The sequence below is a fragment of the Salmo salar genome, chromosome 17 (assembly GCF_965601325.2).
Source record: "Salmo salar chromosome 17, fSalSal1, whole genome shotgun sequence".
In the NCBI taxonomy this organism is placed as follows: Eukaryota; Metazoa; Chordata; class Actinopteri; order Salmoniformes; family Salmonidae; genus Salmo; species Salmo salar.
The window spans coordinates 51,095,465-51,114,573 of NC_138307.1; the positions used below are offsets into that span (position 1 = coordinate 51,095,465).

The 19,109-nt window shown below is 42.7% G+C and overlaps 1 protein-coding gene across 5 annotated transcripts in view; it reads right to left on the reverse strand.

Moving 5' to 3' along the window:
* The window catches only part of LOC106576073 (dedicator of cytokinesis protein 4), a 140,046-nt gene that overhangs the window by 63,004 nt on the left and 57,933 nt on the right, over positions 1-19,109 (reverse strand). For all 5 annotated transcript variants that reach the window (XM_082963840.1, XM_082963839.1, XM_014152946.3 and 2 more), the window contains exons 8-13: positions 18,607-18,758; positions 10,078-10,159; positions 9,869-9,929; positions 9,525-9,657; positions 8,931-9,019; positions 2,405-2,530 (exon numbers count right to left, since the gene is read on the reverse strand). In XM_082963840.1, coding sequence (XP_082819966.1) covers positions 2,405-2,530; positions 8,931-9,019; positions 9,525-9,657; positions 9,869-9,929; positions 10,078-10,159; positions 18,607-18,758 — 643 coding nt within the window. The remainder of the gene's footprint in view (positions 1-2,404; positions 2,531-8,930; positions 9,020-9,524; positions 9,658-9,868; positions 9,930-10,077; positions 10,160-18,606; positions 18,759-19,109) is intronic.

A 19,109-nucleotide genomic window follows, 5' to 3' on the forward strand; every position in this document is an offset into this window, starting at 1 on the left:
GCGTCAGCTAAATGACAAATGTAAATGTGAAAGAAGTTCGCTGTCATGTATGCTAGTATAAATACACGTAAAGCCAACCTGCAATTTTTCTTGCTGTTCAGTGGTCATTTACATTTTATGTAATACACATAAATGTTAGAGTTATATGTCAGTACAGAGTTAAATAAGTTAGGGAGAAAAGTCTGTTCATATCTATCAGCAAAGAGGAGAACAATGCATTGACACATCACACTGTCAGCAAGGATAGGGTGACCTCCTCACCCCATTGACAGACAAGGAAGTGACAGGGACTGACACAGGGTTGGCACAGGGCACAGATCTGTTTTCAGGGCAGACGGGTCTGAGGGTTCTGAATCTGAACATTCCACAAAAACAACTTCCCAAAGGCTGGCAAAAGGCGTATAGCTGAGTCACACTGGACTGTACAGTAGCACCCTCCCTGCATACTTCATAAGCTTACAATAACATGTAAAATATGAAAAATGAATCAATGTGTTTTTACAAAGGCATGGTTTTCACTTGCGCCTGCACTTTCAGACACGTTTCTGTTGCACTTTCCGGCGTATGTGGGGCTTAGGAAGTAGAACGGACGTACAGTCACAGTACGACATTACGGCTAAGCAACTATACCATTAAAGATGGCAGGTGCTTCCTGCAGTATGACTCAAGACGGGTGACATCGATACCATGTGGCTACACAAACACACACAGTCGTCTAGTGATAACACAATGTGCTATTCCATCACCTCACCAGACGCTCTTAATTCCATTCTCACTTACATTCTGAGCCAGTGAGAAGTATTAGTATTTTGTTTCTGTACATAGATAACTGAACTATCTGAGCCAGTGAGAAGTGTTAGAGCTGTACTGAGACAAGTGTACACACATATATATACACACACACACACACACACACACACACACACACACACATACATACATACATACATACATACATACATACATACATACATACATACATACATACATACATACATACATACATACATACATGTGTAGCTAGTAGCTGCCTCATATGAAAACAGTCTCCTGAGGAGGTCTGTGTAACTTCACCACCTAGAGAATAATTACAGGAAAGGACACATGTATACACTCAAGGCAGCCTTTGACTGGTGCAGAAATTAGAAGGGAAGTCTTGGGCAGGAAATAGCCGAGTGGTAGTGGTAGACATTTTAAAAATAGGGTTTTTGGAGAAGTAGCACAACGTAGCAAGGCAACATCTGCCCGAGAGAAGACGGGTCCGTATCCGCTTCAGAGAATGGTTAGCCGCAGAATAGAAACGAGAGGAAGTCATCTTCATTCAGCCTGTGTGTGTGTGTGTGTGTGTGTGTGTGTGTGTGCGCAAATAGCTCTCCTCTATCTAATGGTGTTCAGGGTCCAACTCAACTGGCTAATAGGCATCACCATGGTAACCCAGAGAGATTGACTCGCATACACACAGCCTGGAGGCTGACAGAGAGAGCAGCGCAGCCTGACTATAATCCTCTGCCTACAGGAGCATACACAGACTAAAATCACTAGCCCAGGGGCACACTGAAAGTGGGATAAGACTCTCTGACAAAGAGATATATAAATGTTGAGTTACTGTAGAAGGCAAAACACTAGGGGACACAAAGCGAACGCTTCCTCTTTTTGTGGTTCTCTTTCTATGAATGAATGCGCACATGAATTTTTTTCTTAATTCAAACAATGGCTTTATGTTTGTTTCGCAAGTACATTTTACTGTACACTTTACTGTGTACAGTCATTCATGCCAATTTACAGTCACCAGACAGTTTATAAGGTAATCTAGTATCGGGTTGAACCCTCCCTTTTCCTTCAGAACAAACCCCACTTTGCCTGGCGTTCAATCGTTGCTCAATTGTTATCAAGGGACCTAACGTGTGCCAGGAAAAGTTGTGCGTTCTGAGATGTCGTTCTGCACACCACTGCTGCCTTCCTGTTAGCTTGCACGATTCTTACCATTCTCCTTTGACCTCTCTCATCAACGAGCAGTTTTGGCCCACAGGACTGCCGCTGACTGGATGGTTTTTGTTTGTCGCACCATTCTCGGTAAACCCTAGACACTGTCGTGCGTGGAAATCCCAGTAGGCCGGTGGTTTCTGAGATACTGGAACCGGCGCGCCTGGCACCGACGATCACACCTCGCTCAAAGTAGCTTCGGTCACTTGTTTTTCCCATTCTAACATTCAATCGAACAGTAACTGAATGCCTGTTTTATATAGCAAGCTACGGCCATGTGACTGTCTGTAGGAGCGAACCATTTTCGTGAACGCGGTGGTGTACCTGGACACGAGTGTAGACTTACCTGAAAAACCAGTGCAGTACAGACGTCGTTCTGTTTTGACCAAAGAAGAGGCTGGCTGTGTGGGCGGTTTCATACCTGGCATGATGATGTCAGAGAAGCCCAGTTTCTTGGTGATGGACACTCCTCTGGTGAACAACACCATGTACTCTCTCCTCAGCTGTTCAATGTCACCGTGCAGCAACTGGAGAGATACAGCCAGGCCTGGGAACAGAAGAAGCCCACGCAAGTGTTTAGAATTAAAGTTATGCGTCTTGAAAACTTGACATGTAGTAAGATATGACTCACGTGCACACACACACACACACACACACACAGTGAGTCAGACTGCGGTATGCTTTAAGAAGAAATAAAAAGAGAAAGCATTGGTGTCGTCTGCATCTAATATATTGGATAGCATGCAAATAATTGAAAATGTCAGACTATGGCCTTGGAATAAAAACCGTGCTTCTATTTCCAGTATTTTTCATGTTCATATTGTTCCATATCTCCTTGATGCCATGCTAGATATTGCTCTGGTTTTCAGGGAAGTGAAAGAGGCTTTTGGTCAACCAGACCATTATCCCTGTCATTCTAGAAGGTTTCAGGTCACTATGTTCTCGAATTTGGAAACGGTGACATATTTGGCCGGGCCTGTTCAAATGAGAAGCTACAGTACTTTGTGGCCCAAGATGGCAAGGGTTTCATTCCCCCAAACTACAATATCCACACACACACACACACACACACACACACATACCTCAAACAGATTCGCCTGTCATAGCTCAAACCACAGGAAAACTAGAGACAGCGGTCTTGAAACAACACTGAATTCCTTCCACAGTAACGTTATGTTTTTACATGGCACAGTCCAGGCTTGATCAATAACGAAAGAAGAAAAACCCATTAAGTTTGGGGGGAGATTCCAAAGTGCTTGGGGCATGTCCGCCTTGCCCTCCTTTTCATGTGGATCAAGCCCATGGCACAGCACGCCTCACAGTCACTCCAGGGCCACAATTAGGCAACCCCTGCTTCATTACTATTCTACACAGTAACACACAGTGTACTCAGTGCTGCCAGCCTGCCTGTCATCGCTTTGACAAACTCTCCCCTCTGTCCTCCTCACTGGCTCTTCATCAACTTAACACAAGGAGCACAGGGAGCAACAGTATGGAACATTTCTCCTGTTCAGCAACAACACACAGCCTTGTGTTGTTTCTGTCCGTTGTGGAGCATCATTCTGTCAGTTGTGGAGCATCATTCTGTCACTTTTGCTGACTCCGTACCCTCTCGCTCGCCATATTCTCGCCATCTCTCTATTCCTGCTTATTCTCTCTCTCCATATTCTCTCTCTTATCCTCTCGCTCTATGATTATTCAAACCAATATAATTTCCCACATTCCTCTGCTCCAGATTTGATCATATTTTTTTAATTTGCCTCTCCCTTGTTAATTGGCTAGCAGCTAGCTAATATCTCTCTGGCTGAGAGCCAGGTCCATGGCTGGTTTTGGTTAGTAGTTGGAAGCTTTACACAGCGAGCCCCGCTACGCAGCACAGCACTGCACTGCACACCACCACACATTTTAATTGTTCCCCTGACAACCAGACTAATGAATTTAAGGCCTTTAATTATGCAAGGTATTCCACCGTCTCCTGCATCAATGATCTATACGCGCAGAACCTGCGGAGAAGAGAGAAGATGAGCGGAGTCACCTGGCTGCAAGGCCGAGTGGCTCAACTGACTGCCTTATCGTGCGGTAGTATAGTGGTCTGCTGCGGTGCAGCAGAACGGGTAAGGGGCTGGAGGCGATATTGAAATGAAGCGGATACATACTGTACAGTAGGAATGGTGGATGGCTTTAAATACACAGAATTAGACGGGAAAAATCCAAGTGAAATGTAATGGAGTTTGTTCTGCAGAAGTCAACATTTCTATCTCTTCAGAATGCCTAATCTGCTTTTATGCATAACATGCTGTTACTAGAAAATATTTTCACATGCCGGGTTTCCATGGAACTACTTCATATGCACTGCAATTATGTCAAAGTTTTATGCAGAGTCATAATTAATGAATGTGCCCCCTCTCCTCAATGAAGCGAACTGGTTTGACATTATTCATCATCAAGTGCTGTATCAAATCCGTATTGCATTCATCATTCAGATGAAACGCACACGGCTTTACTGTAACGCATTTTGAAATGTCCCGTTTCATTTTTCAGCGGCTGTGAAACAGAAACGGAAAGCCTGATCCAGCGCTCAGTATGATCGATGATACAATCTGGAAGGTATTCGACGGAAAGCGCCGGAGCCACCGATAAACACAACTTAACAGGCCAGGGTCAGAAATAATGTGCAACTTAATATAGTTCCACTACAGAGGTGAACAGGGACAGTGTGTTCAATGGTGTGGTGTGGTACGTACGCATCTACACAGACACGCAGTGTATGGAACACGATGACCCTGTTCACCACACCCAGCACGATCTCTCTTAGTGGCTTCAACATCAGGTCAACCTCTAAAAGACCATATGCAAAGGTCCCATGTCTGTAGCTCTTACTCTCTCATTCAGTTTAACAGAGATGTAGCTGTGGGTTAGATGAGCTAAACTAACAGTATCCACTGAGTGTACAAAACATTAAGAACACGTTTCCCAACAAAATATTGGTGTCAACTGTTAGAACAAGGAATAACAGCTCGATTAAATCCAACGAAGCTGCTGCGTGAAGATGCACACAAACACGAGCTGACAATAATTGACTATTTTTCACTGCTGTCACTATTTATCAAGGCCACTTGGCGCTAATAATAATGCTTAGGCTACTTTTTCATCATTTGACCTCGTCTCTTTTGAACATGTGTGTTGGTGGTTGGGTTATTGTTGTTTTATTTTGTCCATATATATAAAAGAAGAAGCTACTACCCTGTTCCAATCCATATGCTTTCTGTTTCATCGCTGTACCAATGGCACTCCACAAATAAGAACACTTTTACCTGGATTCACCTGGACAGTCTGTGTCATGGAAAGAGCAGCACTCAGTGTAGAAACAGCATGTAAAGTGGGCCTAGCAGTTAAGAGCGTTGGGCCAGTAACCAAAAAGGTTGCTGGGTCGATTCCCGAGCCGGCAAGATGGGAAAATCTGCCGCTCCGCCCTTGAGCAAGGCAGCCCCCAACAACAACTGCTCCCCGGGCCATGGACGTTGATTAAGGCAGCCCATCCCCCTGCACCTCTGATGCAGGGGGGTTAAATGCGGAAGACACATTTCAGTTGAATGCATTCAGTTGTGCAACTGACTAGGTATCCTCTTTCCCCTTCCCCTTTGGTGATGTATTGAAGCATACAGTGTCATAAGTGCACTGAAGTGCTATTGGACTATATCATCCTGCATGGAAACGGCCACAAATACCCTCAAGTTCTAAACCTCCTAAACTCTTCTGCAACATCGAAACAGCGACACTTATCTTAAAAGCATTCTGAATCCCCATCCTCTTAGTTAACATCTAATATGCATGTCTTATCTGATATCAACAACATAACAGACTACTAGATACTACTACAATATGCAACTGATATGGGTTATAACATCATCTTATAGAAGTTATTCTGTAAGGATAATGTTATCCTACTTAGCGTCAATCCCTAGTTCACTTGTCTGGGAATTCATTCCAATTTCTCGCTTATCAATTAAACAGAGCAAATAACATCTTAATTTATTCCAAAGCCAATCTTTCATTTGGGATTTTAGCTGGCGCCGGTGCTGGATATTGCGATTGCTAGCTAGTAGGGCTGACCCCATTTAGTCGACTGGTCGATTGTTTGGTAGATAGGCTGTTGGTCGACCAAAATTTCATTAGTTGAGCAGTAGCAAAAACAAATATCATGGCGCACAAGACACCTGTCTGATTGGAACCTGTGAGTGGACTAATCGATTGTGGAGGCCGTTGGGATGACACAGTCCATCAGTCTAAGACATGGTACTGAAATTCTATATGGTATTATTATGTAAGAACAATGGCGCAAAACAAATAGAAATTGCAGTAAGTGTGCTTTTTCCCACGTTGGGTAGTGGTCGCTGTCCGGGGTTCTGAAACACATCAGAGCGCTGTTGAATTGGCGCATTTCCATAGATCATGTTGCTATGTGCATAACAGTAAAGTTAACCAGCATATTGGTGTTGAGAACAATGCGGAGGAGGCAGCAGCGGAGTTAGGAGACGAGAAAACAACCCTTGCCTTAATTGTCTAAGAAAACTGAGGATCGAGTAAACCCCAACTTAATTAGGACTATAATCAATAGCCTAACTGTTAAATGTACCTGGCTTTATAAATCACCCATATACATCTACAGAAATAAGACATATACCGTTTATGTTGCCTGTTTGAGTGTTTGTTTAATAGTCTACTGATTCCGTAAGCACCAAGCCTCGCGCAACCACCTGTCGAATAATCAATTTCACAAATGCGTCTGTTTTTAATTCTTTAGAGGCTTTTCTTTTCTTTAGAGGCTTTACACTTTTTGTCATTAGAACAGCCTCTCTGGTATTACCTATCCTTTACTTACTGTTGTTTGCACTGTTACAAATTGTCCGAAACATTATATTTATAATAATAATCCTCCTTTTTCCTTGATCTCCTTCTTATTGTTATTATTACTATTATTATTAAGATCATCATTATTATAATAAGTCATGTCATTATCATTAGTAGGCTTAGCATAGCAGCCTGGTACAACCCCCATTGAGCTGTAGACCTAAGAGCGCGTCCTGTTTAGTCTTAACACCGTAACTTACTGTATCAACCAGTCATTTGTTTGTTCATGTCATCACACAGCATACGAGTCATTCATGATTTGAAATGCAATCAAGCATTTTAGTTATGAAATAAAATAAAGCGACCATTGAATAATTAGCGTAAACAATAAATAGGCCAAACGTTGCATTTCAGAAATTGCATTCACAAATAAATGGGACAGGTTTTAGTCTTTGCTGTAATTAAAGCTTTACAATATATATATATTTTTTTAACATTACAACAGACTCTACGGGACACTTATAATTTATTTAGTGTTGTTTACATTGTTCCAAACGGTCCCAAAAAATATATTGTAATCTAAAAGCACCAGCTTGGCACACACATTCTGCACGCAGCGCTTGCTTCTTCACTTCTTTTTCTTTATCTCCAGTATTTTCCACAACTAGTCACGTTTATTCCAAACATTCCCTCGTTTCGAGTTTATTTGTCACAACCACTGCATTCATTTTGCTGTCACGTGTTACGGTGTTCAGAGTTTGTTATAACCAACTTATTGATGTGATTATGATCAGCTATAGGTCAGGCCCTATTGGTCACGTGCATGCGATGCATATATGTGTCATGTAAATTATGCAAGGGTTGAGGGAAAAGGGAATGTTTTTCATAAACAAAATTAGGGATTTCGGTAACACAACTTTCAGTCAGAAATGGCTATGTTGCAGCTTCAGCAACACGGACAGCGCGATACACACTGTTGATGTTCTGTGGTGGTCGCTGCAGCAGGGAGAGAGACAACGGGTGCTAGTCACATAGTCACTCGCTGTCTTTTTTTTTTTAACACAGTGCAGTACGTCTGAGCAGGGCACGGCACAATCAAATCAATTGCGGTCAGACTCCCCCTAGTCATTTGTGTGTCTTAATTTTTTCATCAAACATTTTGCTTAAAGCATCAGACAAGCTCAATGCATATAGTTGACTTGAATAAAACACACAATGTGTCTATATATGGAAAAATACACATTTAAAAATGTCAGAACAGATAACTCTTGGTCGACTAACTATCGTTATTGTTATTAACTCTCAGATGCAGATGTCATGTAAATTCGCTGTGGATAGCGCAGTACGCTAAATGACTTTGTGTCAGTCATCGTAATTACTGTGTTGCTGCTGCTCCCGCCACTGCCAGATTATTCAAATTCCCCTGAGTTGTGCAATTACCGCTGGTCTTTCGAGGCGCTGAGGCAGAAATAAGAGCAGACTTGCAGATCTGTCTCTGAGATAGACTCTGTTTGTGGTGATCCAAATCCTATAAACCTTCCCAGTGTTTTCTATGTTGAGAGAACACAGGCCAGTTAGCGACTAATCTTATTGTTGTAAACAAGCTATATAAGAACAGGGCAAGGTAGTTATTGAAATTAGCCGTTGTCGATGCACACGCACGTACCCATGTACGCACAGACAAATATACACACACACACAATATATATAATTTAGGCCTATTTGAGAAGAGATTCATACATATGCTCTAGACTCTTCCATCCACATTCTTTCCATCCGATTTACCATTTCCTCTCACAGCCAAAACCTAATGTTCTCCTCATATCCATCAACCTGTTGCTAGAGAGAACCGCAGACAGTCAGTTTCATATGGAGGGGATTGCTATTTATATCAGTTCAATGCATATTGAGCTGTGCAGGCTTCCTGCGGAGCACCGAGGTACAAGCCCAGCTACAGGGGAACTCTACAGCAGAGAGCTAATCGGCTTGCCATTAAACTCCCATCCATCGCATCTCATGTACTTTCAGTTTGCAGAAATGTTGAGGTATAATGTTTTCACTAGAGGTGAGAAATACAAAGGGAGGTTGTTCCTTACCCGTGTTGGAACCTGATAGGTTGTATCTGGAGTTGACCTTCCTGATGATGTTCTCGTGGATTTGATACCACTCGCTTTCCGTGGTACATCTGGAACACAAAGGCCAAGCATGGTGTGTCATGCATGATTTGGGTCAACAAGATAACATTAGCCCAATAACATTCTTGAACTTTCTAATATAAATCCAATGAAACACAAGGGTAGAGAAGGGTCACTTCTCTGGGCTAAATACTATAGGCATATTGTCCACCCATTTCAGCCCCTACTGTATGTAGGTCAAACCGTTACTGTGTCCATAATGGCCATTTCAATCCCCCTCGGCATGCATCAGAGTGCTTTAATAGTACCCGTGTGTGTGTGTGTGTGTGTGTGTGTGTGTGTGTGTGAGTGTGTGAAAACTGGTCAACACTGTTTCACCACAATCCGTCCACTGTGAAAGCTGAACAGTGTATCTGCATACTCTGTGCATTTTGCACTACCTCAGCCAGTATTGTCTCCATCATTATTTCATTGTCTGTGAGAGGGTACTGAAGTGCATTGTGAGTTATGGCATCTGTGTAAAATGCACTTTCGATTTGATGGAAGGTGACTCACGCGTAAACCTTCAGTAGGTGGTCGTCTTTAGAGTCTGCCGTGAGGAGGTCTGCGATACTGACCACAGCACAGCCGAAGGGCCGTCTGTACTGGACACTACACAGATTCTTCTTCTCCCCAGCACCCATCCGCCCTGCAACCAACACAACGACAACACAGTCAATGGCTGTATATCAGCGCTCTGTAGTTACTATATTAGACAGTGTTACCACTATATTATAATTACTGCATTACTATAATACTATGTTATTACTGTGTTAGAGCTGTGTTCATTTATTTTTTTATGTATGCACTATAAATGTAATGTGTGACTAACTAAGGGGGGGTGGGCACTGGAATCTTACCAATTCTCATTATGTGAACAACAATGTAGACGTCTTTTCTGAGATCGCTGCTCCCCAAATCCTGAAGAGAGAAAAACACATACATTTTTAATCAAACGGTCATGGTAGAATCCTCAACTCAATAACAGACAAAGTGTCATGTGCCATACTACTACTACTTCTATAACCCCCTAGAGTGCATAGAAGACACAGTGAAGTTCAGTACTCACCACAAAGAGGGTGCATTGTCTCTCTGTCTTCTCTGGCGACTTGGGCAGTCCGTTCTTATTCAGTCTGACAAAGAACCTTTCACTGGAGGAGGAGAAAAGAGGAGAGAAGAGGAAAGAGGGGAAGAGAGGTTATTCATTGTCACGCTATGAATAAAATACATGTTGGGGATGACAGTAAACATAACAGAGGAGGAAAGTTGGCTAAAACAACAAGCTAGCTACTTGATCTGGTCTCCCACACGAGAGTAGTGTACATGCAGATGTAGCGTACTACAGTACAAGCAGATGTAGTGCGCTAGTAGTGTACTACAGTACAAGCAGATGTAGAGTACTAGTCTACAGGAGTACAACAAGAGGTAACCCAGAGGTAAGCTCCTCCATATTCACAGAGAGTGCGAGCCCTGGGGCAAAATAAGAAGAGGAGAAGGAGGAGAAGGAGAAGAAAAAATAAATAAAAAGAAGGGGAAAAAAAGATGAATTAATTCCATAGCGCCATGACGAGATTGTACCCAACATATCTGGCAACACAGACAAAATATGCTTCAATTCTATATCGGACAACGCAAGAAAATGATGCTTCCTTTCTATGAAACTAGATTAAAAATTCATAGAATTTTGCAAATTCTTCAGGAGAGATACTAACTCAGTTCTCGGACTGTCAACCAACAGAAAGGAAAGTGAGTAAGTGTAGATTAGAATGAACAAAGAAAAGTGCTTTGCAATAACATTGGGGATACACTGCAATGTTGGACGTTATTGTAATTGTGTAGTATGAAGGGGAAATTCATAAAAACTTTCTAGATCATGGAAGAAAAGCAGTGAAATGGCAAACATCGCAAAATACACCTACATATGAAGACTGTACTTGCTTCAAAGTTACAGAAAGCTAAACCGCACAGAAACCGAAACAGGATACATTGTAAACGCAGGTCCAACGTTGAAAAACTTAGCTAGCAATTTATTTGTTTTTGCAGCCACATTTTGGGGGAAAATAACCTAACGTGGTGAGTGATGAACATGAATCTCATGACGCAAGTGGCGTTATGCTGTCAAATCCTCCCACATGAAATGTCTAGTTTGACCAGCTGTTTTCAGCAACTGATTTTTTTAAATATTTGGCTGTCATATCGCCAGGTTTGCTAGCAACAAACTATTTAGCTAGCTTCTAGCCTAGTGTTTGATATGCAATGTGATCTCCTCATTATGAACAGTGTTAAGTGTCCTGACGAGAAAGCACTTTGCCAAGCAAAATTGGGCATCATCAGCTCATTGTTATGGAAGTAACCATATGAATGTCAATAGAATACAGCTTAAACAAACACAAATGCAGCTAATTTGCTGTTATTCTGGCTGCAGAGGTTGTGACTGTGTTAGCCGCAATGAGTTGGCTAGATAGCAAGCAAGGGATTGCTTGTGGCAGTCTCTATGGGGGTGCCACAGGGTTCAATTCTCGGGCCGACTCTCTTATCTGTAAACATCAATGATGTCGCTCTTGCTGCTGGTGATTCTCTGATCCACCTCTACGCAGACGACACCATTCTGTATACTTCTGGCCCTTCTTTGGACACTGTGCTAACTAACCTCCAGATGAGCTTCAATGCCATACAACTCTCCTTCCGTGGCCTCCAACTGCTCTTAAATGCAAGTAAAACTAAATGCATGCTCTTCAACCAATTGCTGCCTGCACCTGCCCGCCCGTCCAGCATCACTACTATGGACGGTTCTGACTTAGAATATGTGGACAACTATAAACACCTAGGTGTCTGGTTAGACTGTAAACTCTCCTTCCACACTCACATTAAGCATCTCCAATCCAAAATTAAATTGGCTTCCTATTTCGCAACAAAGCATCCTTCACTCATGCTGCCAAACATACCCTCGTAAAACTGACTATCCTACCAATCCTCGACTTCGGCGATATCATTTACAAAATAGCCTCCAAAACTCTACTCAACAAATTCGATGCAGTCTATCACAGTGCCATCCATTTTGTCACCAAAGCCCCATATATTACCCACCACTGTGACCTGTACGCTCTCGTTGGGTGGCCCTCGCTTCATACTCGGCGCCAAACCCACTGGCTCCAGGTCATCTATAAGTCTTTGCTAGGTCAAGTCCCGCCTTATCTCAGTTCACTGGTCACCATAGCAGCACCCATCCACAGCATGCGCTCCAGCAGGTATATTTCACTGGTCACCCCTAAAGCCTCCTTTGGCCGCCTTTCCTTCCAGTTCTCTGCTGCCAATGACTGGAACGAAATGCAAAAATCACTGAAGCTGGTGACTCATATCTCCCTCACTAACTTCAGGCAACAGCTGTCAGAGCAGCTCACAGATCACTGCACCTGTACATAGCCCATCTGTAAATAGCCCATCCAACTACCTCATCCCCATACTGTATTTATTTATATATTTTGCTCCTTGGCACCCCAGTATCTCTACTTGCACTTTCATCTTCTGCACATCTATCACTCCAGTGTTTAATTGCTATATCGTAATTACCTCCCCACTATGGCCTATTTATTACCTTACCTCCCTTATCTTACCTCATTTGCACACACTGTATATAGACTTTTTTCTACTGTATTATTGAATGTATGCGTTTATTCCATGTGTACCTCTGTGTTGTTGTATGTTGTCGAACTGCTTTGCTTTATCTTGGCCAGGTCGCAATTGTAAATGAGAACTTGTTCTCAACTAGCCTACCTGGTTAAATAAAGGTTAAATATATGTATGTTCCGTTGCCATGCTCGCTGACAACTTTATTTAAAATAAATAAAAATATATATATATTGTTATTTTTTTAAATAAGAAGTTGTCAGAGAGCATGGCAACGGAACATACAGAATAAACAACTGCGTAGCGTCCTTAACCTGTTGGGTCTAGGGGGCAGCATTTGCACGTCTGGATAAAAAAAATGTACCCGATTTAATCTGGTTACTAATCCTACCCAGTAACTAGAATATGCATATACTTATTATATATGGATAGAAAACACTCTAAAGTTTCTAAAACTGTTTGAATGGTGTCTGTGAGTATAACAGAACTCATTTGGCAGCCAAAACCCTGAGACATTTTCTGACAGGAAGTGGATACCTGATGTGTTGTATTGACTTTAAACCTATCCCATTGAAAAACACAGGGGCTTAGGAATATTTTGGCACTTCCTATTGCTTCCACTAGATGTCACCAGCCTTTACAAAGTGTTTTGAGTCTTCTGGAGGGAGATCTGACCGAACAAGAGCCATGGAACGATGATGTCCCATTAGACACCTGGCGCGCGAGTTCATGTTGGGTACCCTCGTTCCAATACGTTATAAAAGAGTATGCATTCGTCCACCTTGAATATTATTCATGTTCTGGTTAAAAAAGGCCCTAATGATTTATGCTATACAACGTTTGACATGTTTGAACGAACGGAAATATATTTTTTCCCCTCGTTCATGACGAGAAGTCCGGCTGGCTTACATCATGTGCTAACGAGACGGAGATTTTTGGACATAAATGATGAGCTTTTTTGAACAAAACTACATTCGTTATGGACCTGTGATACCTGGAAGTGACATCTGATGAAGAGAATCAAAGGTAATGGATTATTTACATAGTATTTTCGATTTTAGATCTCCCCAACATGACGTCTAGTCTGTATCGCAACGCGTATTTTTCTGGGCGCAGTGCTCAGATTATTGCAAAGTGTGATTTCCCAGTAAGGTTATTTTTAAATCTGGCAAGTTGATTGAGTTCAAGAGATGTAAATCTATAATTCTTTAAATGACAATATAATATTTTACCAATGTTTTCTAATTTTAATTATTTAATTTGTGACGCTGACTTGACTGCCGGTTATTGGAGGGAAACGATTTCCTCAACATCAATGCCATAGTAAAACGCTGTTTTTGGATATAAATATGAACTTGATAGAACTAAAAATGCATGCATTGTCTAACATAATGTCCTAGGAGTGTCATCTGATGGAGATTGTAAAAGGTTAGTGCATCATTTTAGCTGGTTTTATGGTTTTGGTGACCCTGTCTTTGACTTGACAAAACATTACACACAACTCTTGTAAATGTACTGTCCTAACATACTCAAAATTTATGCTTTCGCCGTAAAACCTTTTTGAAATCATAAAACGTGGTTAGATTAAGGAGATGTTTATCTTTCAAATGGTGTAAAATAGTTGTATTTTTGAAAAATTTGAATTTTGACATTTATTTGGATTCAAATTTGCCGCTCTTGAAATGCACCTGCTGTTGATGGAGTGCACCACGGGTGGCACGCTAGCGTCCCACCTAGCCCCAAGAGGTTAAATAGAACAATTGGAACTAACGACTGCATCTCTTTTTTTCTTCGAGCAGTAAATGTCTGCTTTAGTATTGTTTTCTCTGGTAACTGTGGTATAAACAGGATAAGTCCCTCCGCCCTGTACATTACCTCCGCCTTGTCCTGCTGAGTCGTCCATTATTTCCAAGGTAATGTACAGAACATCGGCGTTTATCCCTTACATAATAAACTTAGGACTTGTGTTGCTGTCTAGAAACAAAATTATAGATGCTGTTAAAATTATTAGAAATGATTGTTGTTTACAGTAACCGCTAGTATTTTAATATGCATCATCATCCGGCTGCAGAACAGTTGACCACAAGCCATATTATTTGAATATGTACATAGCATGCTTATTATACATACTGCGTATATACAAATTCAGAAAAATCTACAGAATGTGCATTTAACCAACTGCAGCATAACAGAACTAAACTCAGATGCTCCCATGCTGAAAGGATAGGGAGGAGAGTGACTGTCAGACAGAGGACACACACACCATCCCCTGCCGTGTTTGTCCCATCCTGCTGCCAACGGCCAGCTAATCCCGTTAGGTGACTTTCACAGCCCTCAGATAAGCAGAGAGAGAGTCTTGTAATGCTGGAACAGCAAGCCAACTCCAACTTCGCTGCTACAGCTATAGCATTACATGGACCGTTAGCTAGCTAGCCTGTTAATTCAGCAAGCCAACAAGGCGACTTACAGATTCCTATGCATTAAGCATGGGAGTCACATCACTCACACACTCCAATCTCTAATTAACACTACATTGTTGAAACCTCATCCTCCAATTACCAGCCGCCCCAGCGCATACAGGTCCCTGAGCCCCCTAACACACACACAGCTGCAAGGCCGCTGATCCGGTTGCTTCAGACCACTAGCAGGCCCCTAGTGGGACCATATCACTGCCTATCAGCAGGTTCATTTAAATATCATGAATGGCTTCTCTCTCCCTCCATCCCTCTCCCTCTCATCACATAGTCCATCTGCGGTGCTCCGAGCGTTTGTGATTCCCTCCCCTGGTATCGATGATTGCATTAGGAAAGAGATCCAGACATGAGCGTGGGCCAGAATGACCTGGCTGGTGCGGTGTTAATGACTGGCAGTCTCCAGGGGAAGAGGAGACGGGATATGACTCCACAATGGACTGTCTGAATCAGTCTGAGGGACTATCGTATAGCCACACAATATGGCCTACTCAAACACTCACAGACACAGACAAACAGAGTGAGGCACCGCGGGAGTGTGTCTCAGAGGAGTGTGTCACACAGACCCAGATACATAAAAAAAAAAGTGTCACCAATCCAAGCGTACCAATCAACATCCAAGCCATCAGTGAGTGTGTCCCCACTACACCATCTGTGACAGCTCTCATTAGACTGCTGTTGTTTTACTGCCTGCTCTAACAATAGATGTTTATGTAGACAGCAGCTAGTGCCACATCTCCACTCATCCATCCATCCCTAGTCTTGTTAAAGCTGACCGGAGCGTGGAAGAGGAGAGGGTACCCATTCGTTTCTATGACAGCAGAGAGACAGGGGCTTGAGTGAATGTTGATAGACCTGCGAAGTAGAGAAAGAGAGCGCAGTGTCTGGATGGCTTGTCAGTGTCATCCACTCTTCAGAGGGGTTGTATTTGTATTTGTGTGTGTGTGTGTGTGTGTGTGTGTGTGTGTGTGTGTGTGTGTGTGTGTGTGTGTGTGTGTGTGTGTGTGTGTGTGCGCCTGCATCCATGCTAGGGTCATTAGAAGTAACACGCATGCCATGTCTGACTCTGAATAAGGGCTTCTGCTGAGCTGGTGGTGCTGGCATGGCTTCTCTTTCCTCTAGCTGTGGTTGAGAAAGAGCAGGTCGGACCCCCATCTGGCTCCAGTCAAACCCAGGACCAACAACACCATAAGGACTAATTAACTGGCTGTCAGCCAGGTAGAGAAAACAGCCCTGGAAAACCGCCAAAAAGGCCGCATCCCAAATGGCACCCTATTCCCTATATAGGGCACTACTTTTGACCAGAGCCCTACGTCAAAAGTAGCAGGTGCCATTTGGGATGCAGACAGATTCCCCTTCAAGACAACATAGGTGGAAGGAAGATAAACTCAGCAGACACTCAGAGCTGCCAGACAATGGAGGAACACAGGGCAGACAGCTGGACATCCCTCCCCAGCCAGAGAAAGAGAGAAAAAAGAGAGAGGGGGAGAAAGTCATTAGTTAAGACGAGAGAAGATAAAATGCTGCTTGCATAGAGAAACTCATTCATTTAATGTGACAAGTTGGCTGGGATAAGTTGGACGCGTCGTGTTTCTCATGTTTCTGGGCTAGAAGATGCACAATTCCGTGAAGTCTATATCAAGGTAAGAGTAATATAAATGATATAGTCAGAATCGTTTGAAAGACTATGTTTTGTGGGGGGGGGGATTACATTTATATTTGTCAAGCAACTGTGCAACAGCTATGAAATAGTTCTAAGCACGCTTACTTCTTAACATGAGAAGTATCTTCCAGGTAGTGTGCTTAAAATGCATTTCAAAGGGCATAGCATTACAATGAAGGACCAATTATCTGGCACAGGTACTTAGTGGCAAGCTTTTTAAAAGAAAGCGAGAGAGAGAGTGAGAGAGAGCTGGTTGGAGAGAAAATTATATACTCTGCGACAAAGTTGCTGAACAAACTTAAAATAGGCCCCTTTTTAAAGTGAGTCCCACTGGCACTCTGTGCAGGTAGGTATTTTATTCAGAACGTGCTCTGCTCTTATTCCCCTGTGCACACTCTCGACATTCAGGCACAGAAGAAACACGCCATCAACACAGCCTTGAGCAGGGAAGGTAAAAATAGATGTTCTCTCATGTGATATTAGTCACAGCAACATACAAAGGGAAGAAGTGTAGTGACTAACTAACTATAGGTTGAAAAGCTTCCGGGGGGATAAAACACGACAGAGCAACATCCGTTGACAATTCTCTGGACAAACAGACTCTACAATGAATTCCAGGACTTCAGTCTACCGATGCCTACGAATAACTGTGTATTAATAATAGTTGACCAGATACACTTGGCTTCTCGTCTCTGTTGTACATGCTGAAACATTCATCCCATCACTGTCGGCCTAGTTCCTGTCATGTTAGCCAACAGGGTACAGACGTCAGACACTGTCGTACAGAAAGAGGACGCTTGAGCCTCTATTCTCACATTTCCTTTCCTGTTATGAACAATTGATTCATTTGCGAGTTGAAATGGAATTTCTGCACTTTGACTCCCAACACTCAACTCTTTAGAAGAAACAGTGACGTTTTTTCACACCACATTCTCACCAACACTATGAGTGTGTGTGTACGTCTGTGTGGTGTTCTTTCCCACGTAACCACCCGTGTGCCTCCCTCATAACTACTACCACCAGCCATGGCCGACCCCAAACCAACCCAGTGACGTGGCTTTGAGACAGACGTGTGTTTACAGCCAGATGAAAAGAACATGGCCTTACCCACTTCAACGATGCCACCCGTTAACAGCTCATTGTGACGCTGCATTACAGTCCAGGAGGATTAGCTACAAGTGTGTTAGCCTCAATGGAGGTGAAGGGGAAAACACAACCGATAGACTGGATGCTACTGTAGATGCCAGAATTGGTTCAAATGTAATTCCATTGTTAGTTGCAAAGACACCCAACACAAGGTCAGCGGTCAGTCAATCCTGTTCACTTCAAAGCCACACCATGAGACCCTACTTACCCCACCTACTTAAATATAAAATGCAATACAATAAAACAACACAAATGTGTTCATCCCTTTCAATTTGATTTGGGGCAGTCGCCAGTGGACGTTAGACACACATACTATAATCTACACTTTCAGCACACACTTTAAAGTCAACAACATATCGATAGTAGCATATCACATAGCTTCCCTGTGGCTCAGTTGGTAGAGCATGGTGTTTGCAACACCAGCATTGTGTGTGCAATGCCAGGGTTGTGGGTTCGATTCCCACGGGGGGCCAGTACAAAAAAATATATATATAAGAAATGCATGAAATGAAATGTATGCATTCACTACTGTAAGTCGCTCTGGAGAAGAGCGTCTGCTAAATGACTAAAATGTAAATCACTGAGAATGCACGCCCAATACAGTGTTTCATTCTAAGTAGTATACCAGTGTTTAATATACAGTCTCAGCGGTTGCAACTTTTTTTAATTATATATATATTTTTTTAAATACCTGAGTGGCCTGTTCTCCTTGCCGTCGTAGACGTGAAAGAACACCTCCAGCTCCTCTCCCAGGTTGGAGCTCATCAGACTCTTCATGTGGACGAAGAGGTGGTGTGTGCTGGCCGGCACCGGAGTCTCCTTCTTACGGTGACGGTGCTCCATCTGCAGTGTGAACAAACAGGATCAGAGATCATCTGGCTAGTGCAAACACCAGTCTAGTGGTGCTTTATCGTCAAAGGATCCGAAATGCCAAAACCCTGACGGTATCAGCTGGCGCAAACACGGGTCTAGTGGTTGTTTATTAACTGAACTAGGGAAGTCATAAAGACAGTAAGCTAACGCTCTGTAATGTGTGCACACAGGATTAGACATGTCAAAACCCTGACTGTCATCGGCTGGCGCAAACACACCGGTGATTTATTACCCGAAGGTGTTTTATTATAGTATCTAGACACAGCCTTTACATTGGCTCTGAGTGCAGAGATAATCCCATGAACACAATTTAATCACTTG